This window comes from Penicillium paradoxum (genome assembly GCF_028828445.1).
Source record: "Penicillium paradoxum strain IBT 22861 chromosome Unknown utg000004l_segment0_segment0, whole genome shotgun sequence".
In the NCBI taxonomy this organism is placed as follows: domain Eukaryota; kingdom Fungi; phylum Ascomycota; class Eurotiomycetes; order Eurotiales; family Aspergillaceae; genus Penicillium; species Penicillium paradoxum.
Genome location: NW_026643182.1, coordinates 1,331,840 through 1,356,498, shown reverse-complemented (window position 1 = coordinate 1,356,498; position 24,659 = coordinate 1,331,840). Strand labels below are relative to the sequence as shown.

At 49.5% G+C, this 24,659-nt stretch overlaps 13 protein-coding genes across 13 annotated transcripts; 7 read left to right on the top strand and 6 right to left on the bottom strand.

Moving 5' to 3' along the window:
- Positions 1-164: 164 nt before the first annotated feature.
- N7457_004246 (amidohydrolase family protein) lies at positions 165-1,369 on the bottom strand (the record flags this gene model as incomplete). Its single annotated transcript, XM_057175291.1, has 2 exons — positions 165-325; positions 388-1,369. The coding sequence occupies 2 exons, from the start codon at positions 1,367-1,369 to the stop codon at positions 165-167; spliced, it is 1,143 nt and encodes a 380-aa protein (XP_057032338.1).
- Positions 1,370-1,860: 491 nt separating this feature from the next.
- Positions 1,861-2,178, bottom strand: N7457_004245 (uncharacterized protein; the record flags this gene model as incomplete). Its single annotated transcript, XM_057175290.1, has 1 exon — positions 1,861-2,178. One exon carries the CDS (start codon positions 2,176-2,178, stop codon positions 1,861-1,863), a length of 318 nt encoding a protein of 105 aa, XP_057032337.1.
- Positions 2,179-3,727: 1,549 nt separating this feature from the next.
- On the top strand, positions 3,728-4,846 carry N7457_004244 (isopenicillin N synthase family dioxygenase; the record flags this gene model as incomplete). Its single annotated transcript, XM_057175289.1, has 2 exons — positions 3,728-3,799; positions 3,854-4,846. 2 exons carry the CDS (start codon positions 3,728-3,730, stop codon positions 4,844-4,846), a joined length of 1,065 nt encoding a protein of 354 aa, XP_057032336.1.
- A 201-nt stretch (positions 4,847-5,047) lies between these two features.
- N7457_004243 (SDR family NAD(P)-dependent oxidoreductase) lies at positions 5,048-6,055 on the bottom strand (the record flags this gene model as incomplete). The annotated part of the gene is made up of 2 exons (XM_057175288.1): positions 5,048-5,889; positions 5,983-6,055. 2 exons carry the CDS (start codon positions 6,053-6,055, stop codon positions 5,048-5,050), a joined length of 915 nt encoding a protein of 304 aa, XP_057032335.1.
- Positions 6,056-8,206: 2,151 nt separating this feature from the next.
- Positions 8,207-8,533, top strand: N7457_004242 (uncharacterized protein; the record flags this gene model as incomplete). The annotated part of the gene is made up of 1 exon (XM_057175287.1): positions 8,207-8,533. The coding sequence occupies one exon, from the start codon at positions 8,207-8,209 to the stop codon at positions 8,531-8,533; it is 327 nt and encodes a 108-aa protein (XP_057032334.1).
- An 851-nt stretch (positions 8,534-9,384) lies between these two features.
- N7457_004241 (ferritin-like domain-containing protein) lies at positions 9,385-11,030 on the top strand (the record flags this gene model as incomplete). Its single annotated transcript, XM_057175286.1, has 3 exons — positions 9,385-9,780; positions 9,847-10,596; positions 10,662-11,030. The coding sequence occupies 3 exons, from the start codon at positions 9,385-9,387 to the stop codon at positions 11,028-11,030; spliced, it is 1,515 nt and encodes a 504-aa protein (XP_057032333.1).
- A 278-nt stretch (positions 11,031-11,308) lies between these two features.
- On the top strand, positions 11,309-12,229 carry N7457_004240 (uncharacterized protein; the record flags this gene model as incomplete). The annotated part of the gene is made up of 1 exon (XM_057175285.1): positions 11,309-12,229. The coding sequence occupies one exon, from the start codon at positions 11,309-11,311 to the stop codon at positions 12,227-12,229; it is 921 nt and encodes a 306-aa protein (XP_057032332.1).
- An 836-nt stretch (positions 12,230-13,065) lies between these two features.
- On the top strand, positions 13,066-13,900 carry N7457_004239 (uncharacterized protein; the record flags this gene model as incomplete). Its single annotated transcript, XM_057175284.1, has 3 exons — positions 13,066-13,339; positions 13,392-13,481; positions 13,533-13,900. 3 exons carry the CDS (start codon positions 13,066-13,068, stop codon positions 13,898-13,900), a joined length of 732 nt encoding a protein of 243 aa, XP_057032331.1.
- A 442-nt stretch (positions 13,901-14,342) lies between these two features.
- On the bottom strand, positions 14,343-16,076 carry N7457_004238 (MDR family MFS transporter; the record flags this gene model as incomplete). Its single annotated transcript, XM_057175283.1, has 3 exons — positions 14,343-15,045; positions 15,113-15,185; positions 15,257-16,076. The coding sequence occupies 3 exons, from the start codon at positions 16,074-16,076 to the stop codon at positions 14,343-14,345; spliced, it is 1,596 nt and encodes a 531-aa protein (XP_057032330.1).
- Positions 16,077-16,793: 717 nt separating this feature from the next.
- On the bottom strand, positions 16,794-18,954 carry N7457_004237 (uncharacterized protein; the record flags this gene model as incomplete). The annotated part of the gene is made up of 4 exons (XM_057175282.1): positions 16,794-17,170; positions 17,236-17,413; positions 17,481-17,797; positions 17,874-18,954. The coding sequence occupies 4 exons, from the start codon at positions 18,952-18,954 to the stop codon at positions 16,794-16,796; spliced, it is 1,953 nt and encodes a 650-aa protein (XP_057032329.1).
- A 65-nt stretch (positions 18,955-19,019) lies between these two features.
- Positions 19,020-19,568, bottom strand: N7457_004236 (uncharacterized protein; the record flags this gene model as incomplete). The annotated part of the gene is made up of 1 exon (XM_057175281.1): positions 19,020-19,568. The coding sequence occupies one exon, from the start codon at positions 19,566-19,568 to the stop codon at positions 19,020-19,022; it is 549 nt and encodes a 182-aa protein (XP_057032328.1).
- A 656-nt stretch (positions 19,569-20,224) lies between these two features.
- On the top strand, positions 20,225-20,422 carry N7457_004235 (uncharacterized protein; the record flags this gene model as incomplete). Its single annotated transcript, XM_057175280.1, has 1 exon — positions 20,225-20,422. The coding sequence occupies one exon, from the start codon at positions 20,225-20,227 to the stop codon at positions 20,420-20,422; it is 198 nt and encodes a 65-aa protein (XP_057032327.1).
- Positions 20,423-21,602: 1,180 nt separating this feature from the next.
- Positions 21,603-22,117, top strand: N7457_004234 (uncharacterized protein; the record flags this gene model as incomplete). Its single annotated transcript, XM_057175279.1, has 2 exons — positions 21,603-21,892; positions 22,054-22,117. The coding sequence occupies 2 exons, from the start codon at positions 21,603-21,605 to the stop codon at positions 22,115-22,117; spliced, it is 354 nt and encodes a 117-aa protein (XP_057032326.1).
- Positions 22,118-24,659: the final 2,542 nt, after the last annotated feature.

Sequence of the window (24,659 nt, the reverse complement as noted above, 5' to 3'; positions counted from 1 at the left end):
AGTTATAGAATTCGTCATGATGCTGAATACTTGCTACTTCACTTTTATTCTGCATGTGTTCCTCATTTCTGCTTCATATATCAACTTTTCTTGATTTATTTATATGCATGCTTATACCCATCAACCAGGATGGAGATAGCAAAGAGATAGCTTAGGGTATGCACTTATTCCAGCTTCAGAACACGAGCAGCATTGCCACCCAAAATGGCAGCCACGGCCTCTTTCTCACCCTCGAAAGTTTCATCAATAGCCTTATAGTTGGTCGTAACGCTGATCCATTCCTTTTCGCCCTCATTCAGAGGCGGGAAGAACGGGTGATCAGTACCTGTGAGGACATATTAGTCGGATATAATCCCAATTCTACGATCGACAGAACTAAAGACTTACCAAACATCAGACGGTCAGTACCTCCACCAGCAGCAACAGCAGCCTTAAGTCCAGCCTCTCCATAAACGACAGCGTCAAGGAAGATATTCGTCTTCAGAACCTCCCAAACACTCCTCTGCGGTCCAGGAACATCCCCACCATGCTCGACAAACTTCCGTTCATGCAAAATACAACTCTCAATGCGTCCCGCCAAGAAAGGCAAAGTGCCACCCGAATGCGCCAGCAAGATCTGCAGTCCCGGGAACTTATCGAAAACACGGGACAGCAGCATGCGAGTCACGGCAATGGTAGTCTCAAGCGGGAAACCCAGAGCAAGAGGAAGAACATGACCATAGCGCTTCGTTACTTCAGGACCACCAAAAGCCTCATCCGGCAGACCGTAGTGAGGGTGCAAGAAGAGAAGGAGTTGCGTTTCCTCCAGAGCCGCCCAAACAGGACCGAGCTTCTCATCATCGAGACCATTGCCCAGTCCCGAGGTGCCCATAATCACGCCACGGATGTGGGGCAGGGTCTTGAGTCGCTTGATCTCGTTAACGATGATATCAGGGCTGGGTGCGCTCAGCGGCAAAGTCGCAAATGCAAACAACGTCGACCTGCCCTTCAGAGGAAGACCGTCGGTGGGCTTATTGTTCTGAGCACAGGTTTCCTCTAGATCATCGTTAATGCGCTCAGCCCATTGCTGGGCTTCGGCGGGCTCGAGGAAGTCCAGCCAAGGATTGGCGAGTGAGATCACGCTGCAGTCAATGCCGTGCTGTTGCATGAAGCTGATCTTGACATTGATGTCGGAGTAGGAGGTGTCGACGGGACGGCCACGCTCGTCGATTGGAATTGATGGGTCATCATCTGATGAGAGGATGATCAAGCGTGGTTCTCCACTTGCAGGATCGTGGACGTAGGGGACTGTTTTGCGAGCACGGAGCATCGCCATGTACGATGGAGGGTACACATGGGTGTGAACGTCGACTACTAGTGGACGAGACATTTTGGGGGATTATGCGAAATGGAATTGGAGAGAAAAGAAGAAAAGAAACATGCACAGGGGGTATATTGACACCCAAGTGAGGGGAGAGAAGATAAGGAAGGAAGCGGGGGGGTATTTCCCCTCTTCGGGACAATGCGATCCCAGTCTCTCGTCGATAAGTCTGGAGATAGCTCGTCTTTGCGTCGGATCTTACGTATTTGCTTCTGAATTAATTGGGGGCTAATTGGTTCACGGATACGGCTTCTCATTAGACCTGCCAAGGCTCTCGAGTCTCCACGACTACGTTATAACTTATATCCCATTTCGTACAAGGGCATCCATTATACTACATACATGTATGTAGCAATCCTCCCAGATGCATGGATCCCTCGGTAGGTCTCATTAATCCATTTATATCGTGAATTGCGTTCTCACTGCGTGTCATATTCAGCAACCACACCTAAATCGTAAACAGTATCCATCGAAATTGCGCTTACCCTTCCAAACGCAGATTACCAAGGACGAGGGCTGCCAGCGAGGGTGATAGGCTTCACATTGGTGAATTTAGGGATATCGGCAAACACCTCGGAGGCACTGGGGCCCTGCGTAGCAGCCTTCATAGCATCTTCACTCTCCCAATCGAGGATAGCCATGATCAGATATTGAGGGCGCTGGCCGGCGAGGTCAGCGGAAAACCTGGCGACGCGCGCATTGGTCAAGCCCTGGCTTTTCCAGACGCGATCAACAAGTGGCATGTGCGTCCTGAGATAGTAATCTTCATCGAACGTGATGCCATCCTCGTTGGGGTACAGAATGGTAACGGTATACATTATGGCGGAGGAAGGGACTCGAGAGAAATTGATATCCACCTAGCGTCTTGTCTGGGAGATGTCAAAAGGAAGAGATGAGCTGGAACGTGGGTTGAGATCATCGTCTTATTAATAGTCCGGTGCGGGGCTTCCTGGGCAACTTGACCCTCCGAGGCGGAGGGTTGAGTGCTTTACTCGATTGCCGAGGATGCCCAGAACTAGGTCTATGCTTAGTGGTTTGATTGCTACAAGAACGTTTATGGACGGAAATATGTCTTCATATCAGCACTGGGGGGCCTTGGGGGCCTACAACATAAGTCCCAAGGGCGGATATCATCTCCGGGACACCATTGTCCGAGCCAGACGTGTATTTCGTATCGCACAGAATGGCCCACATTCACAGTGGGACACGGGCGTTCAGGTTTCGGCCCAAGTCATGCCCACAATGGGCATTTTGTGCAATGTGCACCGTGAGGATATTTGATTACGGTATCAGGGACAAAAGCAGTATGTGACATGCAACACTATAGGCTGCAGACACGGGCTCTGGATGACAGCAGATAAAAATCGCGGCATCTCGCATAGATCATGCAATATATCGGTTCTGGTTGATTCATCAAAGAACTCCTGTTGATCCTGCGGGGGGAATCCGCGATGCGTTGGCCGTTGGGGAAATGTGAAAATTGGAGATTCCCGGGCATGTCAAAACCATTGCCAGCGACGCAATTTTCACGCTCAACTCTTTAGCGGCGCGGACAAAGTGAGTATCTTGATTACCAGTAAGTGCGAGGCCGAGATGGAGTCGATCCTCGAGCTGAAGATACTGGCTAGTGACGAAGATTTCGCCTACTGTCGATCTGAAGGGAATACGGCCAGCAAAGGATTCTCCTTTGCAAGTGGGGTCGGTACCGAAGAGAACTGATCACTCATGATGTGAGTAGAATGATGACTCGTTATTGAGTATGTGGCAAGTCACGGATCCAAATCGACAACGTCTATACAGGCTATCTGATCGACGACCTGTGGGCATAGATGAGATCTTCCCGGCTTATGCTGAGTAGCTTCTTAATTCTGATTTTGCGGATGTCAAGTCCCCTACTCGAGTTAGTTTTCTCACCATTGATAGCTATATGTGAGCAACGTATGTCGTGATGTTCTGTTCCAAATTGTATGTCCGGGGAAGACACTCTCCACGCTGACAGTGCACGGACCATTGTGGGCAGCAGAGACTCGAGAGGTCGATCTGCGCAGCGTTCATGTCCTCGACATTCAGACATTCCGGCATTCAGACACAGGGAATCTGATAGGATGTACGAAGGAAATGTCAACGAGTACAGTCAAGAACAAACCGAATGAATGTCAACATCTTATCTGACGGCTTATCTGCGCGCTTATCTGGTGAAGTATGCCGCTGACCTATGATCGTCTGCGTTCAATTTCCCCTCTTCTGCGAATCCTTCGTTTATAGTGATAAATTAGTGAGTCCGTTCTCATGGTTCTAAGCTTTCCCCTCCCCCGTCCATACAGTAATCCCAGTGCACATCATCCATCCCCTGGAATCATCTCTACAATGGCCTCTAACCCTCCCCAAGAGTTTCAACCTGCGTCTACTGGAGTGGACAAGGACGATTTGAAGATACCGGTATGCCCCGCTACCGGTGGTTGTCAAGCCGTGGCTAATTCGTGTCTGCTGTAGCTGATCGACTTTGGCCCCTTCTTCACAGGAACCCCATCTGATAAACATGCCGTTGCTCTCGCTATAACGGAAGCATTTAAAACATCGGGCTTCGTCTACCTCAAGTCCCATGGTATCCCTCCCTCCGTGGTATCTGATGTATTTGGCTCATCTTCCCGATTCTTCGCTCGGCCCCAGAGCGAGAAGGATGGTCTGGGCTGGACGACCCCACAGTCCAACCGTGGTTACGTCGCCATCGGACGGGAGAAGTTAACCACCGTGGACGAGACGGATGGCGTCGATAACTTGCGTGCGTCGGCTCCGGATATCAAGGAGACCATGGAACTTGGTCGCGAGGGAGTGGAGGGTCTGCCCAACCGCTGGCCCGATCATCTCGATGACGAAGGAAAGGACTTCAAGAAGACTATGCTGTCATTCTTTGAAATGGGCAAAAACCTACACAAGCATATTATGCAGGCCATTGCGTTGGGAATGAACTTGCCGGAGCACTTCTTTGACGACTTTGTGAGTGAGGGAGACAATACCCTCCGTCTTCTCCACTATCCAGCTGTCAGCAAAGAGGTATTCCAAAAGAACCCTAACCAGGTCCGTGCCGGTGAGCACAGTGATTACGGCTCGATCACTCTGCTGTTCCAGGATCGACTTGGTGGACTGCAAGTGCGCAGCCCGAAAGGAACCTTTGTGAATGCGACTCCCATCGCTGATACCATTGTTGTCAATGCCGGAGACCTGCTCGCTCGTTGGTCCAATGATACCATTAAGAGCACCCGCCATCGGGTAATTCAACCGCCGATGCCCGCAAATGAGGCAGAGAATGATCCTTCAGGAGATTACCCTGCTCGTTATAGTGTGGCGTATTTCTGTAACCCGAATAACAACCAGGTCATTGAGGCACTACCGGGAACTTATGGCAACGATAGCCACGTGGAGAAGAAATATCCGGAGATTCTTGCGAGCGAATATCTCGTCCAGCGATTGACAGCCACTTACTGAAATGTCAAACCCGGACTTTGGGGTTCTCTGGTCTGAGACGGCCAGGAGGCTGCCCTCCCATTTTGTTGGCTTGTCACTTGTGAGATTTTGAACATTCATATCTGTGATTTATGCAGTTTAAACATGTGTATATTTATCGGAGCTCAAACTTCTCCAGCCTATTTATCCGGAGTCTACCTCTAGCCCAACCGAAAACACCACTCAATAGACAGCAGGAAGTACAGAAATCCGGCCCCCATCAGTAACCAAAATATTACCATTGATGTAACCCCCCGAGTTACTCGCCAGCCAAACAATCAACCCGGCGATATCCTCCTCACCACCACCCCGAGTAGCAGGAATCATCTCATTGGGGAACGAGCCATCAGAGATCGCCCGACCATGAATGCCAGCGCCCTGGAAGATATGATTCGCCATATCAGAATAGTACAGACCAGGCGCGAGGCCATTAACCCGAATACTATAATGAGCAAACGCAGTAGAAAGCATCTTCACCAAATGCGTCGTAGCCGCCTTGGAGGAGTTATACGCAAAACTAAACGGCACCTTGCGAATATAACCCGCAACCGAGCTGGTAATGATCACCTGCGCAGTCGGAGCCGCGAGGACATTCTCCTGCGCCGCAGGACGTCTCTTGTTCGCCGCTTCGAGCAGAGGCAGGAATGCTAGCACCGTGTAGTATGACCCCGTGACATTAACGTTCATCACGTTATTGAATTCCTCCATGGGGATGTTGAACAGCTCTTCCCGTACCTCGGACAGCGATGGCATGGACCCGTCTTCGGCGGGCTGCGGGAGCTTCATGGGTGGCCCCATGATGCCGCTGTTAGCGATGAGCAGGTCGACGTGGGTTGTCTGACCCGCGACAGCCTTGTATGCCGCTTCGAGGGATTCTTTTGAGGTGATATCGCATTGGATGGGGATTACGGTGCCGTTGATGGCTTGCGAGGCGGTTTCTTGGAGGGCGTCCTCGCGGCGGCCGAGAATGAAAATTTTAGAAACTTCATTGGCGTCGAGGGCTTTGGTCATGATGCGTCCGAGGCCTTGTCATTGGGGTTGAGTTAGCTCTGTGTAGTGCCTACCTCGGTAAATCCATGGGTGTATCCGATGCGATGGGGGTTTTATTTGGTTCTTACCACTTCCGCCGCCGGTGATCACGACCACCCGGTCCTTGACTGAGAATAGATTTGAGGCTTGGAGATGGGCCATGTTGATCATTGGGTTTGTAGATTGGAGGTGGAAGAGAGAGACAAGAAGAACAGGGAAGATGAGCCTCTCCCCCACGCCCTCGTTATTCCCCCCACTTTGGATCGTCGCTGCCGATCAAGTCTCCAGCGCGGAATCATTCCGTTCTCTTTTCCAGTTGCTTCACGAACCTTGCAATATTTCGACGGTCGATGATATTGGTGAAATCCCAGGATATAGGCTCATTGCACTCAGTCAATAACAGTACTTCCTGAAACTCACCGTAAGGGGGCTGACAGGGATCTCGCCGACTGCCGGACATCGTTGCAGGTCAGCAGAGACGCGATTAGTTCAGGGACGGGAAACGATCTTTATTGCTTGAATACGAGGCTCAAATATTTCGGCTAGTTGCTTTGAATGAACATGAGTTTGCTCAAGCCATGCCCTGACATCTCCAATCTCATGCTGAGTCTATCCCTTGATCCGGCCTCCTCATACGATAGCTCCCCGGGCTAGATTCAAATCTAAGGGGTTCCCAGCAATCTGATCAGTCCACTGGAGACTCGAGGATGTTTGAGCAGGTACTCCGTAGAAGGCGATGCATACCATGAATCACGATCCGGGTTGCAGCCTTGGGCCAGAAAGGGTTGTCCCTATGGTGCATTGCATACATGTCTACGGAGTATTGTGTGATCACAATGATAGCGCGAGGATAACGAATAAGCCAGTATACATGTTCTGCCAAGTCTCAAGTACAGATCCAATCTCAAGACACTACTATTGAAACTCAGGAGCGAATTGGCCAGATTTTCAAACCACTGCATTGAGTATGTGATATATCAGACGTACCTGTATGTACGGGCGACTAAGTATGCCGCGCGAGACATAACCCTCTCATTGGATAATATCGCCCGGCAGTATTCTTTTCATCCAAAAGTCATACCTTCCAAGGTTCCCTCCAGGGCTGGAATGCCTCATTTTGCAGGGTTTATACCTTAATATGCCTGGATTCTGCCTTAGTTTAAACTTTAGACTGGCATTAATCAAAATACCCGAATTAAGGGCTGTGATAGAGGGCTTAATAAGAAGGTATTAAAGTTCAATTGAATAAAGCTATTCCTACATATGCGCTATGTAAATCCCCGTATACACCTATTTCTCGGTTGTAATCGTCCCCCTCTCCTCTCCCCCTCTCTTCTCCCTCTCTCTTATTGGCAAAGAAAAGATGCCGGAGCAAGAGATCGGCATACCGGAAGTTTAGTTCATCCTATATACGTAGTACTGTACGTAGTATTTATGATCTTAGTCAGAAAGTCATATTTCCTGCTAGCATACGGAGTAGTGGAGACAGAAATACAGAGATTTCAACAATCATTAATTGGACCCCTATTATACTGAATACCACGTCAGTTGACAAAAGAACTATGCTCGGAGACTCCGGGTGCGTCTAGCCTCCGGAGGTGTACGGAGTAAGATACCCCGATTTGAAAAAGAGAGATAATTTTATTTTTATACGGTACAAGATCAATGAATAGTCACACCATTACCGGGTATATAGGCATAGAAATAAAAGAGAAATTGAAATTAGCATACAGGCTTCGAGAGTGCGGTGAAAAGGCGGTAGGGTAATATCCAATGAGAGGGTTATGTGCCGCGAGGCATACTTAGTCGCCCGTATGTAGGTTGTCAAAAGACACTGTGAAGCCACATTGATGCAGGTCTTGATTGCTTTCACGCGTAAGGCATGATTTGCTCTCATGCCCGGCTAAAAATTCCATCCATATACTTCTAATCAAGGGTCGAATGAATGTACTCACTACATACATATGTACTCCGTACCTCACGAATAGATGCAGCAGCACTCCGGCATGAGGACAACAAGGGGCAAGGAACCACAGTCAGAGATTTTATGCAATCTTAATTTCTTATATGGCTGCCTGGAGACGGCAAAGTGATATAAAAAGCAAGAAAATACGCCAACATAGTTCGTTGAGTCAACGGGGAATCCCTTTCGCTTGTTCTGAATCTGATAGATAAACGCCTCTCGAGGACGTCATATCCTTGGAAGCCTTCTTCCCCTTTCTTCCTCCCTCAACTCCCAAAGCTCCTCCTTACGCACCCCAGTAAGTAAATTCTCCAAACAAAACTGCAAGACCGCATACTAACTCTCCAGTCATGCCTCAATGGATTGGATCCCTGACCAGCCAGAACGATCATTCTCTGGCTGGTGTATTCATGATCAAAGGCGAGCCGTGGGTATTCGAGAACCCTCGCGGCCAAACCGCGGCACCGTTTCAACGCGCCCCTGCAGTCGTGAATATTCCCTGGAAGGAGGTTGGAAGTATCCGGCGCTCCCTGCAGACCCGTGAGCCATTCACGGCGACTGTCATTGGATCTACCATGGAGATTGCGTGGTCTAATGGTGTGAGAATCACTGCCAATGTTCCCCATTGCAATACCTATGGATTCTTCTCGGGCGAGGGTGGCTGGCGGACGCAGTGACGCGCAAAGTCTGGTGTTTCCAAGTGCCTTCCTATGGCTCTGGCTTTTTCATTCCCAGTTATATGGCCAGTTGTATACTTGGCCAGATATTACAGCTTTAAAAGGGGACCTGGACTGGAAAGTTGGCCTGATTGTGAACTCAGTAAAGGAGAAGCAAATCTGGTTTTATGTCTGCAGCTTTGTAATTATTTTCTTTAATATATTGTTTCTGATGAAGAGTCTCTCATTGTCTCGATAGTTCAACTGAGTTTGATCAGCCTGGCACTCCCCCTTGTTTCTCCAATGGCTTTCCGGCGTCGCCCGGCCGGATTCGATTTCCACACCCCAAAGATGTCTTTGATTGCTCGTTTAGTCTGCTCAGGTCCGTGGAAGAGGAAGCTTCCCTCGACGTCATCTGTTGCCGACATGTCCGGATCCATTATACTGATGTGAATAGTAGCATTCGACAACTACTCGATCAGCCAAGTGCGCAAGAGATGTCCCATTGACAAGACTAAATGACCAATAAAAGTTTCCTGCGATTGAACTTTGCCATCCCCGTGTGGCCATTTTCCTGTTCGGAAATGGATTCCGTGCAAAGCTACCGATATGTTAGCCCTGAGGAAGACGCCTGCAGCCGCCACTGTGCGATTTCCCTACACTGGGAGAATAGAACCGCTATTCTGGGCCGATGATCATTTCGACGCTGATGATATTTGGCTGATGGAATTCCATATTTACTTTACTCAAGATCCGTGCCTATCCGAGAGCTTTTGATCGATTTAAACGAGTCCTATGCTTTAGAGTGCAGTGATCAAGAAACTGTCTCTATACTGGAAGAAAAAGAAATTGGAATTTGAAATCAAACAGCAATGTCTTTGAAGACCGTCGTCCTAGTGAGCTTATTGGGCGCATTCCCTTTCGTGGAGGCCTCCCCTAAGAAGCACAACAACGCAGCAACAACCAAGGTATCGCCGTCGGAATATGCAGCAAATGTATCGGCTTCAGCACCCACGCTTCGAACATTCAATAGCTCGCAGCTGCATACACCTTTCACCGGAACGCCAACTACCACCGGTGCTCTGACGGCATCTTCCATCGGAACGGGAATCTCTAGGCTAGGTGTTGCGCCTGGAGCGACAAGCTATCCTGCTGATGGAAGGCTTCATTCTGCCGAGCCTGCTCCCTATGTCCCGGCAGGTGGCGTCGGGACAAACGGAAGTGAACCTGTCTACAATACGAAGAGCGATTTCGACTACGAATCATTGGTAGGCCACTTAAAACCAATTGGATATTCAATGCTGCGGCTCGAAAGCTGACTGAAAATCAAATAGTCTCTCGCTTTATACCAGGAATGGATCGAGCTTGACCTTTTCCAGGACGGGCTTAGACGCTTCAGCGAGTCGGACTTCCAAGCTGCGGGTCTTACATCTGCAGACCGTCAGTTGATTGCCTTCATGGCGCAGCAGGAGATAGGTCATGTCACAATGCTCAGCAACATCTTGGGATCCTATGCTCCACAGCAATGTTCCTATATATTCCCGTACACAAATGTCCGAGAATTTATCGACTTCTGCCAGAAGCTTACTCGCTTTGGCGAAGCTGGCGTGTACGGGTTCTTGGCTCACCTTGACTCGCGCGAGGCGGCCACTCTGTTAACCCAGGCTATTACTACGGAGGCACGCCAGCAACTGATCTTCCGCCAGTTTGAGAGGCTTTTCCCGATGGTTGAGTGGTTTGAAGTCGGCATACCCCAATCATGGGCATGGACACTGTTGGCACCTTTCATCAGTTCTTGTCCGGACAATCAGACCCGCTTGGTTTGGCAGAATTTCCCTGCGCTGATGGTTGTCAATCAACCTAATCCTTGGAATGGAGGATCTGCTGCTGCGAATTCAACCTCGCGGTGGAATCAGACTTCTGCGTCGAATTACACATCAAGTATTGACCGAACTGCCAATTTCACTCAAGCTGCAGGATACAGCTTCAACCAAAGCACTGGGGCCAACGGAACAGTCGGACCGGGTGTCAGTATCCCCAAGTCACCAAAAAATTCAATGCCACTACGGCGGGCTCCAGCTCCGGTGTGTCTGTCAGCAATATTCGCCCAACACCTCTCACATCCCCAGGTCGTCAGGTGTTATTGCAGTGGGACCTTCCGGGAAAGAATGTCGGTCCCAATAACAGCTACATCACCTCGACCGAGGCAGACGCTGGTAGCGCGAGGTATGTTGCCTGGGTTTCGCAGCTCAACATCACCTACACGCCTCTGCGCATTGTCAATGGTCTCAATGTCACCAATGGCACCACTACCACTAATAGTACTACCAACAGTACTTTGAATGGCATTCGAGGCTACACCACCCAGCCTAACTTCGAAACCTACCAGGGCAACCCGGCTGTCAATGGAACAATGTTTATTGCCATAACAGACAGTGACCCGTTCCTGAGTCCGTTCAATTTGAGCTTGATCAACCGGCATGTGATTGCCGGTCCGGCCTTGTATCAGGCTGGTTGAATTTGTTATCAATGGTTGGTGTACTGAGAGTCGAGGATGGGTATGCAGAGAATGAGTAAAAGTTTTTGATTTTCAGAACTCCAAATAAGGTCACTAGTCTTAGCTCGAGAAATGTAGATGTAAATCCAAATCTCGTAGCCACTGGTACCTTGCGCCGATCCTCTTAACTCCGGTGGATAGGGCTTATCGCCGAGCCCTCAACCTCAATTCTCCACGTCAGTGTTTGTTCACCTTTTTTTGTGTCCCTTCGTTATTCCACAACCACCACTCCACACAAAATGGAAGCAAGAAATCGCAAGCAGCGCCGTGCGGCAGCTGCGTCATCGTCGAAAAACGACGAACCCGCGATTCCCATGGCCCATCCCCAACGCAATGATCCGACTAAAAACAAATCGACCGTCGAGCGCACACTATATGACATCATCGCAGAGCGACAAAACGGACTCAATCCAAAAGGGGGATCTATTCCAGCCTCAGTGGAAGCACAGGGCATACCGGAACAGCCAGCGGGAACCCGATTCATGACCGTCGATGCCTCAGGGGAATTGGTCGACACCGACGGCGACATCAGCAGCCATCTTTCAAATTACCCAAAGAAGAAGACTACAGGAGCCAAGGCATCCAAGAAGACCAAAGAAGCAAAAGAATCCGATTCTGAACCCGAAGTGGACAAACCTCTGCCACCATTCCTCGACACAGTTCTCCTCTCCCTGCCTCTCACAACTCTCCACCTCACCCTGAGCTATCTCGCAGCCCACCAATACGCCGAAAGCATCGATCTACCCAAACTCCTCAAGGAATCTGTGACCATCGCATTCCCGATCCTCACTCTCATCGTCCACCTCGCCCACGGCCACATCATCACCTTCAACAAGCGCGGCTCGAAGAATGCAAACACAGACTCTTCTCTTTATCTGTTCCCGTTGACAAGCGACAAACTCACCTTCTCATTCCTGCGCAGACTGATCTTCCCGCCCGCGCTGCGAACTCTGGTTTTTCTTCCTGTTGCTGCGCTGCTGGGGGCGCATCTGATCGCTATCACGAATGGCGAGCCGTATTACGCTGTCATGAAGAAAGCACCCTCCGTTGGAACGATATGGATCTGGTGTATCCTGGAGTTGCCATTTGGGGCGGCTGTACTTGGAGCGTTGGGGCCTTTAGTTTGGGGAGTTTGGTGGATGGGATATGGCATTATGTGAGCTTGCGGGTGGATCATATCGTTTGCAAAGAATAGTTGAGAGGCGAGGATAGACTTGGACAAAGTCTACGGCGCAGCCCGGAGGGCTTTGGGCCTGAACATCCGGCGCGTATGTGCGCTCTGCTAGCCGGTGATGTGCCCGTTCTCGTTAGTGCTAAATAATACCCCGTGTTTATCCATCAATCTTAGGAGATCCCTCCCAGTGCTGAATGGGTCTATTTAGGTACAATAGTGATGTTTGAGTCTCGATAATCTACTGGGAATTCCCCGGGCATTACCTACAGCATAGCTAATTGTAGACCTTGTAAGCACAACCCCTTATCACGCACCTCAATATCTAATTAGCAACGTACCGAGGTACCTATCGGCCTACGTAGATACACGATTCAAAGGTGTATTGCCCTGGCCAACGCCATGAATCGAGTTAAGGTGGCCGGGAACGCCCGGGCGGGTTCGCTTATTCATACCTCCTCCCAATGGACACCGAGGCCGGCCCGCAACCTTCTTCGAAGCCCGAACATGCGGTCATCCAAGTCCACCCATCCAACAAGAAACAGGAAACAAATTAGCCGCGCATTCGTGGCACTTGGCAGAGTGATATGCAAGGGAGGTGGGGCACGAACGCCCGATCGATCCGAGCGAAGCGATCAAACCACGTTATTGGCCAATATGTCAGCTCGGTTTTTCGAGAGCCCGAAGCGCTCTTTGTTAAGACCGACTCGCGAGGACCATGTAAATTGATGTGTCATAGCGGATCATTTCTTTCACGCAACAAAGAAAATGGCCTGGCGTAGAAATGGTACAAAACCGAGGTGACCGTCTGTTCATTCGCCATCAATGCCATTGAAAGCAATCATGGAAACCGTTCTTATCGTCGGAGCTACTGGAAACATCGGCGTCTCAGCCGTCATGGCCGCCTTGCGCTCTAAGCGTAACGTCCTGGCCGTTGTCCGCAACAAGAACTCGGCAGACAAGCTCGTGAAATACATTGGGTCTGCGGCGGGAATCACTTTCGCTGAAGCGGATGGTACCTCAGACTCCGGGGTCAAGGGTGTTGTTGATCAAGTCCGTGCAGGAAAGCTTCCGGCTTTCCAGCATGTCTTTTCCAGCTGTGAGTTTCTCCGATCCGGTAGATAATCCTCACTACTGACATATTCACCTAGTTGGTGGCGAATACGCCGAAACTCCCCTCCAGGAGATCACCACCGAGCAGCTGCGTCGCAACATGAACGCCTCCTTCGAGGCTAATTTTTGTAAGACATTTGAATCCGTATCACCTTGGAGATTTTCTGATAATTCTACAGTCGCCTATCGGGATACCATTGGCTATCTGCTGGAGCAGAATAACCCCGAGAGCACCTGGACGATTTGTACGGGGGCGCAGGGCGATCTAGCTTTGCGCCCAGTACCGGCCATGACGCAGGGTGCCTTGTTCTCCTTCGCTACGGCCGCTGCTCGTGAGAACGAGGCTACGAATGTCCGTTTCAATGAGCTCTATCTTAGCTTCCGAGTTGAGGTGGATGAGAGTGCCGTGGAGCATGGGGTCACCAAGGCATCGTACTTTGCCAATGTCTACGAGTTGATGCTCGCCACTCCTGAAGTCCGCAGCTCGCGGGTCAGGGTCGATGATGTGGATGATATTAAGAAGTTGAAGATTCAGAAGAAGTTCTAGTCTGGCTTCTGAGTGTATGTACCAGAGCGATACATAAGATCTACAGTTAGTGAATTTTGCTTTTTGCAAATGCAATTTCCCTGTAAGAAGGTATACATTTCATCTTGTCGAAGCAATAGATCTAAACTGCCATTTCTTCACCCTATTTGCGTCATTTTCGTCCGATAGAAAAGGGCCATGCAATCCAAGCAGAATTTCAGTCGACTTGTGTATCGTACAGCTCATTTTTGGATTTGCAGCATCTAAGTTCTGTCAGTCCCATGGAGATTTGATTTCTGGAATGAGGAAATGCTACTAGCTTTAGTCTACTTCTTTTTCTTTTCTTTTTTTTTTTTGATTAGCTAGCCTACAAACTGCGATACTTGAAAATCATACCAAAGACACGAATGTGTAAACATGGTTTCATCTCATGTCATTCTCAAACCACGAACTAAACACACAACTACAGAGATGCCCTCGAGTCCTCCGATTCCACTTCCATCTTACCATGACCAGGGAGCCTTGTCCTAGGTATAATCAGGGACACAACCGCAGTGCAGGCGGCACCAGCGACAGAGAAGGCGAAGATATCCTTGATACCCACCATGTACGCCTGACGTACCGCTAGCAGGTCAGCACCGTGGAAGACCACCTGAAGCTCCGAGGCGCCGGTCTGCAGAATGATTTGTGGATCAAGATTGGGGCGCAACCTGACAACAGTCTGCAGCATTCGGTTGGCAAAGATGGATGAAGCTGCCGTGACGAAAAAGGCGCCGCTCATGCCGTTAGTCATAAGCATAATGCCTGTGTTTTCCTGGACGTTTTCGAGAGTGGAGAAGAATTGGTACGCTGTCATTGGAATCTGGTTGCCCAGACCGATGCCAAAGCCTAGAAGTATTTGAGGCCCAATGTAGCGAGCCTTGTTAGAGTCGATGTCCATGGTGTAGAGTAGAGCGGCACCGGCGGTGGCCAGTATCCCGCTGGCAAACTGGAGTGGCTGCAGATGGCCCGTCTTGGAAACGAGAAATCCACTCAGCAAGGATCCCAGAGCAAAGAGGGCGACGAACGGGATGGTGTTAACGCCACTGGTGATAGCCGACTGTGCATGAATTGACTGGAAGTATATTGGAAGATAGAATAGGGCCTGGAAGTCGGCGAGGTTGACCCTGTGAAGTAACTCATTAGCGGGTGTGACAAGGGGACGAAGAACGGGTGAAAGTAACGAGCACTCACAGCCAACCATACAAGGCGTTAGTCCAAAAAAGGCGCGACTTGAGATTTCTCAACGGTATCATGGCGTATTCACCTTGGAACCACTCAAGAACGAAGAAGGCGATGGTCAACACAATCCATATGACCAAAGTGGCGATGACAGACCCATCGCTCCACGCTTTGGTTTGTCCCCCCATTGCATGGCCTGCGTGAAGAGGACAACCGAGGTGAGCAGAAGGGCAAACCCTGGCAGGTCAAGATGCAGCAGGATCACTTTCCACGTGGCTGGTACAGGCTTGACGTGCTCGGGCATGTGGAAGTAGAGCAACACCATCGCAATAATGAGGCCACCGATGGGGAGATTGATCCAAAAGCACCATCGCCAGCTCACATTAGTGGTGAAGGCGCCGCCTACCAAGGGACCCAGGACGGTGGAGAGCATGAGCACGCCCGTCCATACGCCGATTAACATTGGACGTAGCTTAGGCTCAGCAATATAAGTGATCATGAGCACAGAACCCCCAAGCACACCAGCGACACCAACACCCTGTAGGGCGCGCCCGACAATTAAACAGGCACCGTTTGGGGCTGGAGCAGCAATCAGACTACCGACCAGGAACGTGAGGACATTGCCAAGATAGACCCAGCGGCCGGAGAAATACTTATAAAGCTTGCCAATGAGGGGCGAGCTGGCGCCGACAGTGAGAAAAATTGTGCCGCTATACCAGCCGATGTCGTCAATGTTGTGGAAGTCGCTCGTGATGCCCGGGATGGCCGTGGCGACGATACCTAGATCTAGGGCGGCAACCAGCGTGGCCAAGAAGATGCTGCCCATGATGGCCCATAATTCCAGGCCCGAGGCGTACTTGGGATCTTCATTGATTGCGGTTTGTTCGACTGCAGTATTCTCACGAGTGGTCGAAATAGAGGGGGTGATAATACAGTCAGGTGTAGCCTTTTCTGTGACAGAGATTGAGGCCGACATGACGAGAGCTGATTAGCAGTAACCTTGGAAGCAACATCACATCGCATCGGTGACGGTCTGTCTTTAGTATGCCTACGTTGTACTCTAGCTGTATGGATAATCGCCGCCGGAGATTCGCCGGGGCGCTCTTCAGGCCGAGGGAGCGAGCTGACAAATGGCGGACAAGCCCAGCTCCAGGGGTCTTGGGAGCCCTGAAATGTACCCCTGTATCTGCAATTTTGGCTGATGAACTGACACCGATGTAAAGATATTCAGCCTATTTTTCGTCGCTTCTTGTACCCTGCCATGTCATATTGAAAGTCGAGTGATTGTTCAATCAATGAATTCGGTGCATTTCAACAAACTGGTGCAAAAGCAGTTTGCAATGTCCAACCGATCCGATTGCAAGGCTGGGGATGCCATTGAAAAGAATAAGCCGATGATGCCTCAATATCCTAGTCCATAAAGCTGGGGATATCCATATGATGATGCAGGGGTGCTAGACGCGTTGGCGCGATGTGTGCCTTCGGCAACGGATTGGATGCTGGACAACCACGTCGAAAGTGGCGGTTGACTGGATTGTTTCTGTCTGGGACATGCCTGTCTGAATACCATGTGTATCAAAAGGGACTGTACTTTGAAGCAAATTCTGTCCATTGATAAATCACATCAAATCACATGGAACAAGATACACAAAAGTCGGATGCCTCCTGCCCTTTCCACCTCCTCTGGCCCATCTCACCATTCCAATGTCGACTCAGCGGTTGATTCTTTCTCTAGAACAGCGATAGGTATCTTCTCCATAGGACTAGGAGCCGCAGCGCTTTTGGACTTCGTCAGCTGTTCCCACAGATCACTCCCAAGGAGTTTATAAGCCTCCACAGCCCCTTTTCTCGCAATGAGTTCCCTCTCAATATCACTCAATTCAAAACGAAAGGTCTCCCCTTTGACAACTACAATCTGGGACGCAACATCCACTTCAATCTCCTCGCCATCCGCGACAGCTTCATAGAATGCGCTATCCGTGATGGTGAACCCTAATAGTCCAAGAGTCCTCATATTACGATTGAATATGAAGGAGAATGAACGCGCGAACACTGCTTCTATGCCAATTCCTGGTAGGAGAAGGCCGAAATTAGGATCTGAGTTTATCGGAGTCCTTGGTTTAGACCGAACCTACCCTTCAGCGCAGAGACTGCCACTTCCCTGCTGGATCCACAGCCAAATGCGTGATCTGCCACAATGACCTTTTGTCCTCCTCTGACTTTATCTCGAAACTCTGGAAGGGTATATTCAAGGCAATGATTCCCAAAGTCTTCATCGGTAATGCAGCTTGTCAAAGCTGGCCCTGGTGCAAGCTATGGCTAGTCGGTTAATGACTATTCTCAATGGTCAGTGGACGGACGTCACCATGACAATACTCACCGCGTCCGTGTCAATAAATTCTCCCAGCCTTACGATTCTACTTTTGATATGTGGTAGCGCGTGGTTAGAGAGGGTTTGTGAGAATTGTATGTCTGCTTTCGCTGATGCATCCAAGGAAGTGTTTTCCTTGTGCATTTCGGCGGTCAGAATGGTTGGCTCCGCATATTGGATCTCAGCAATCATTTGCGGCTTTGCCCCCATATACTTCTCGAGAAATTCATAGTCAATTGCTTTGAGGAACGGTCGAGGGTCTACCACGGACATGCCGAAGCTAGATGCCGCGCACACCACAGCAGAGGAGAGATGACCAAATGATCCTATGGAACGTCCGTCAGCAACAAGAGAAGAAGGACGAACGGAAATAAATGGAGACAGTGCTTGTGATGTACTAACCTTTTCCCATGCGGTTCTGGAAATTGCGATTCTGCGAACTGAGCCAGGTTTCACCCTCTCCGGCACGGTCAACAGAAAGACCAATGCAATAAGAGCACCCGGGTGGTCCTCTTGTGAATCCAGCTGCCGAATAAACATCTAATAGACCCATTGACTGAAGCTTGGCGACTATAGGTAATGATCCTGGGACATAATGGCGTTTGCCAGGAAGAACTCGTGAACCATTGCTCAGTCCTACCTTCAAGACAAGAGCCGCGAGCACCAGCTCTTCTTCGGTTGTTGTACACGCGCCGATGAAAACACCGTCAAGTGGCATCCCAACTTTCTCGGTGACCGGAACCACATTATCGGGGCTGGGGTAAATGGCGATCGTGGGCTCCACCATGGCTAAGTCAATAACGTATTTCCCAGCATATGAAGCGTCAGGGTCTGGGCGGAAATAAACCGAGTGTCGCTTGTTCCTCCTCGATTTTCTCCGGTCGATAAATCTCACAGTCACATCGTCTGGCACGAAGATCCCTGAGATGGCCCCGAACTCGGTCGCCATATTACATATGGTGAAGCGAGCATCACAAGATAAGAACCGGGCGCCTTCGCCACCAAACTCCACAATCCGCTCTGTGGCAACAGTGTTCCTCTTTAGGTCCTTTAGAATGTGCAGAATCACGTCCTTGCCGCTGATTCCCGGAGCCGGACGCCCCCTGAATTCTACAAAAATCGACTCGGGGACCCTGAACCATGTCTCGCCCATCACGAGACCCATCATCACGTCGACTCCACCCAACCCGATGGCAAGGCATCCCACTGCTCCAGCAGAACAGGTATGAGAGTCGGCTCCAATGACCAGCATGCCCGGCTCTGCACGCTCCCTCACAAACTCTGTGTGCATGATTGTATAATTCAGTCCTTGATATTCCGTCATCTTGAAATCCGATTTGCCCTTTTCTACACGAGCAATCATATCGCGCATCGTGGGTGTCTGTGTCGCATCAGGATGCACAACGTGATCGGCTGCAAGCCAGAAGCGGTCGTTTCGCCAGATGCCGGGTGAACCGAGATCGCGTTCATAGACCCGTGACATTGTCTGTTATAGTGAGATACAGCAATACTCAGTCTGGATATCTAGAGTCAAGCGAAGAAGACGTGCTAAACTCGCCGAAGCCTCATACGCACCTGCCAAGATAACTCCGACGAAAGAACCCAGTCGAGGCCTACGCGAACAACAGTGCCGGCTCGCAGTTGAACAGCTGCTGGATTCCCGCCGACTAGATGCTGCATGAAGATCTTTTGTGCCAGTGTCATTGGTCCTGTGGCGGGAACTGAGCCCGACAAAGGAAGAAAGCATCGCGACGATTCCTCCGCACTCACGGACATTAACATCCCTTCTACTATGAACGCAGCGCTCTCATAATCGATCTCAGATAGCAAATCATGTTCGTCGTCGCGTAAAGCCAATCCACCGAAGTTCTTGTCTGCAGTGATTCTTTCGACAGCATCGTGCAATGCAGTCGCCTCGGCGACGTGTTGATTGCTCTGAAGTGTGAGAGCTATGGCGGACAAGAGAGATGGAATCGACCACCGGCTGCGATTCTCGGTAGGTATACAGTGGCTGGAGGTAACCTTTATTCCGCGCTCGCGATGGAGCAGGCTCAAGATCTGCGACTCGAATGTCTGTAATCGGAATGATTGCGCCATGATCATAGTTTAGCTGTGTGTTTGTTTGAGTCAGGATGGAATGAATGGTGTGTCTCTTTCGATTGATGGCGAATTTGCATTATTCGCGCATAATATGTAACCGTCGCTTTTGGCCGAGTACTTTGGCCCTCTTTTGTGCCATGTTTCCGATGATTATGAGTGAGCGCAGATTATCAGAGCGTCAATCCATCGGATTATGGTAGACACTAACTAGCCAGTATTGATCTTTCTATCCAGACGTATTCCTTCCTCGCAACAGCATCAAGCTCGGCCCTAAAATGATATCGTCGGATCCGACTGATCCGAACAATCTCCGGCCGTTAGGGGCTTGGCTGTCAGGAGTATCCCGAGGTCGGGCATTAACAAATTGGTCTCTCCCATATATTAGAGAGCGTTCGGTGCTTTTCGCCGTTTGCCTCCTGACCGGAGTTAGTGCCGAGGCTGCTACTTCTTTCACGGCTGCGACGGAAATTTGCGACTTCTTCTTTCTCCTCGCGCCTGCACATCTATGAGATCCCATCTCCCTAGGGATTTAATACGCTTCACTCGATAATATACAAAAAGATCACATTTCCACTTTCATGTGAGTCCTTGTTTTTCGAGTATCACTCTCTCAACGTGCCGAATACTAACCCCTGCGTTCCCAGTTTAACACCATGTTGATCACTCGCGGAATCTCCCTCGTCAACTTTGCAGTGGCCTCCTCTGCACTGGCATTCCAGGTCTTCGTTCTCTACCCTTGGCACAACCAGCTAGACGACGAGTTCAAAGCGTTGAAAAAGGAACACCTCCGTGTACTGCAGCAACTCGATCTCAAGGCCGCCTTCCAGGACAAACAACTCAAAGCGAATTAAATGGAGGGCTTTGCATAGATGGAAACATGGATAACTCATCATTTACTATATTTTGGGGTTTCAAGCGCCGTTTGTGAGGATACACCGGTTTTTTTCTCTTCTATCTTTTCTATTTGTTTTTTTTTTTTTTTTTGTGGCATACAGGAATTGAAGCCTACAAAAGTACCCTAATCGCATACCCGGTATACACCGCTAGTAGGGAAATTCACCAGCATACTCAGCTCTCTTTCGCTTTTCTGGATTATATATGATGTACCTCATGGACCCGGTTTCTAACATATGTACACAGATAGGTAGGATGTGAGGATTACAAATTCCCAGTAACACATGGCCACCAAGGAAGTTGGGTTTTCGACCATCAGGCTACAAAGTTCAAGCTTCAGGTCCCAAGGGTAATTACTCCAGGCTGTCAGGGTAATCAAGCGGTTGACTTACTTCTCTATCCATACAACAGCTGAGTTCTTTGCTGAAAGGTCTTGATTTACTCCGTACCTTCCCCTACCTAGGTGTATCCCAATCCCATCACGTGATAGGTGACCCATTTCCAAGATAGGAAGGACCCAGGAATGATCCGCTGAGTGCACACATAACAGCACTAAGCTTTCTGCTATCGTGAATTTTCTTTTTTGCCATCTACAGAGAGTAGCTGGTCGTTGACATTATCGTAACCCTCATGTTTTCGATAGATGTATAAGAATCCTCGGCTCATTACATGGACTCGTTCCAAGTTCCAGAGACTTATGTTCCAAAGGTCTGTGTTCAAGTATATACATGAAGATACACAAAACAGCAGTCCTGTTGGAGAGTTAAGATATGATTGAAATCCCACAGGGGCTTTATATGCGATGAAACTAGTTTGTTGCATACTGAGGTAGGTTCGTGATTATCTTATATTGTGTCGCTAGAAGTTTAACCTGGCCGGGACTCAAACAGCAATCCTCTGTTCTATCTGTATCACCGAAATCACAAGGAGATTTATCCCTGATCTAAAGCCATCAATGACATGAACCAAAGATGTACAAGACATTTTAACACTGACGCAAACCAAACAAAGCCCATTTACCCACACTATCGGATGCTGGTTCATAGTACCTACATTTGTATAAAAAAAGGCCTCATCCGAAGAAGTAAAATCTCGATGAACAGGAATATTCCACCGTTACTTTCTCGCTGAACCACAATGTCCGAACACCACTCCGCCGGCGGTCCAACCCTCCCCATAGTGATCCTGGATCAGCACCTCCCCATATTGATCCTGGATCAGCAGACTCACGAGTTCATCCGAGATGCAGGCGGACTTCAGCTGACCGTGATCATCCACGCCGAAGGTCATTCTGACCCTACCCCCCTAGCTTTGGTGTGTTCCTTGGTCCAACCCTTTCCCACCAACTGTGATGCGACCAATACCCAATGGGTCCTGCGCTTTGAGCCACTTCAGCACCCTCCACAGATCCATGCTCACACTGAAGTGTATGTGGGGGCAGAGGGGCAATGTTTTGTTAGTCCTTGGTGTATTTTAGAATTGGATCCACATGGGTTGGCTGGGCGATTCTACATACACTCAGACCGCCCCCAAGCGCTGATTGAGGAATTTGCTCGGTTGTCTTTGGAGTGATTTTCATTTTGACTAGTACTTATTTGGACGCGAAGCTCATTGAAATGCGCGATTATGCTTTGAATTACCTGGACAGTTGACGTGGCTCATGTAGAAGCCGCGCGCCTGCCGCCTCGGCGATGTACGAACAAGGGACAGGCAGATGGGGGTTTTCTTTAGTTGAAGATCGACAGCTGCACCTGGATGAAAGGGCTAGCTAGGGTATAGTCTAGTACTCCATACAGAGACTAGTTTCTCTGCCCTAGATGTTTAAAGAATAGTCACGGGATTTTGTCCGTTTTTTGATCCTTTGCTATCCCTGCCAACAATGTCATTTTTCAAGACATGCGTGTCCTTTTTTTCGCCCCCTGCAAGGTTTCTGTCAATTTCTTCACACCCGACGTAGGAGATGGCAGATAACCGTTCCGGTTAGGCAAGGACACCCACGTAACCTGCCAACTACCTCGGAGAATGAAATTGTTCCGGTGCAGAAAGGCCTTAGACCGTGCAATATGACATCCAGGACTTGGGCCTGGCAGAGCTAGCTCCTAGGTCTAAACAAAGGCCGCTCTCGGCGAGGGTCGGCAGGGTATGTACATAATGGACCCGCTATATGTACCTTAGTGTAGGCACCTTTATTGTTCATATTTCATCTGTTTCCTCGCTAACATCCACCTCACTAACTTCCCCAGTTACCCCATTCTGCAACCTAATCGCACACCAATACCTAGCTACATGACTAACTCCGCCCAAGAGCTAGCTCCGTCGATCGCCCCCTCCCTAGTAAGGAACACCCCCTTGCAGCGAACCTTCCATGTTTGCATGTACGGAGCACGTAGTGTGCTCCGCTGTGGCGTATGCTGTTGAGAACGCGTGGGATGTTGAATCGAGATCGGGGATCGAAACCGCCATCCGTCCGCAGCCCCGTACATTTGACACTGCAGGAGCTGAACGTGAACGCAAGCCCTGTTTCTTGTTTCTTGTTTCCTGTTTCCTGTTTTTGTATTTTTTTGCTTTTCGTATAAGTCACATTTTCAACGTGGGTCCTCCAAAGATCGTTGCCTAAATTCCCATCTGCGCATTGCATTGGGGAATCAGGCTCTCCTATGCATATTGACCTTGCCATATCTTTGATCTTTCGTATATTACGAGCGCTGGCTGCGCAAGTGGATACAGATAGCCGATAGTTATAAACTGGCAATACAGAATCCTACACCTCTCTGACTTCACTTCTTAGGCGTATGCCCGGCTTATTTCCGTGCGCCTACTTGGGTGTGTGATGTTGAAATGCGAGTGCTGAATTAACGTGTATACCAGAGAGCATACAGCCTCGGGGGTTTCACTCTTCAATATGTACATATGGTGTTGTATAGTCGTTCTGCCATGCAGGCTGACGACTAGACCAGGTATGAAATGGCTTTGATCAAGATGGCCACCAACCAAGTGTGGACGGCAGAGGACTTAAAGTTTATTGGAAAAGGAGGCACTTCAACAGGAGAAGAGCAAATTTCCACTAACACCGCCGAGGGCAGGATAACAAATTCCGAGTGGGTTGGGCCCGGGGGCTGCCTCATCAAAGTTGCCCATCGAAGGAAGATACATCATACCGGAATGTCCGGAGGAGGCATTGACAGTGGTAGATTCTGTGCTTCCTAAGCCAGCTAGGAATGAAATAAACCGCAGGCGGCTTCTTGTGCCTATAGTCATTAGCTCCTCTCTTAGCTCAATCTCAAGTGCAAAGCCCTGGGTGTTCTTGGTTTTAAGGGAGATGATATGTCCGAATACATATGTTTTCCCATCGTTTGCTATGCTACGAATAGCCTCTTCTTCCTAGATAGTTTGCCTTCTTCTTCTTCTTCTCTCCTCAGACGCATAGCAGGGCCTTTTAGTCTTTCCTTGATTTGTAAACACTGTCCCTTTATCGGGCTATGAGCACCTTGCTCGTGCGTATCTGATCTTATCATCAGTGCGCATACCATGCCTCTTAGCTCACCTTTGTCGGTCTCGTCTCGCCGATTCATCTCAAGAGCTTCTCTCGTCGAACGTCCTTGTTAAAGCTTCAACCTCGCCAGCAGCTCTCGCGATTTCCCACATTTCGGTCGACCCCCATAACCCCGCAATCTGGCACAGAGACCTCAGTCCGCAACCTGCGCCCTGTCTTGTTGGCACAGACACCTCTGACCCAGTGAAATTGACGCCTGTCTTATCGACACGGAGGCTTATCATTCAGTTGGTCTGACGCTTTGACGGTGATATTGCAGTTGGTTACCCTCTCCCACACTACGACACAATGGACACTCTTGAGAAGTGTGTCAGTGTGTCAGTGGTGCCATGCTTGGTGAAATCAAGATTACCGACTGCGTTCCTAAATTGAAAGGGAGGGCAAACTTTCCAATATGGAAAGCTAAGTTTTGGCTATGAATGTCGTTAGTCCTTGCTACGTGGACCTTCTTCAGAAAGAGTCACTATTACCCCATCCTCCTGTGTACAACGACAGCTCCGAAAGAGCTGTTACAGAAATTCTCATTTTCGAAGCCTGTCAAGGCAATGCTAATACAGTAACGCCAGCTGTGGTAGTAGTCGTATGACCGCCATTGAGACCGAAAACGAGGCAAAAAGGGTAGCGTATGAGAGACAAAAGGA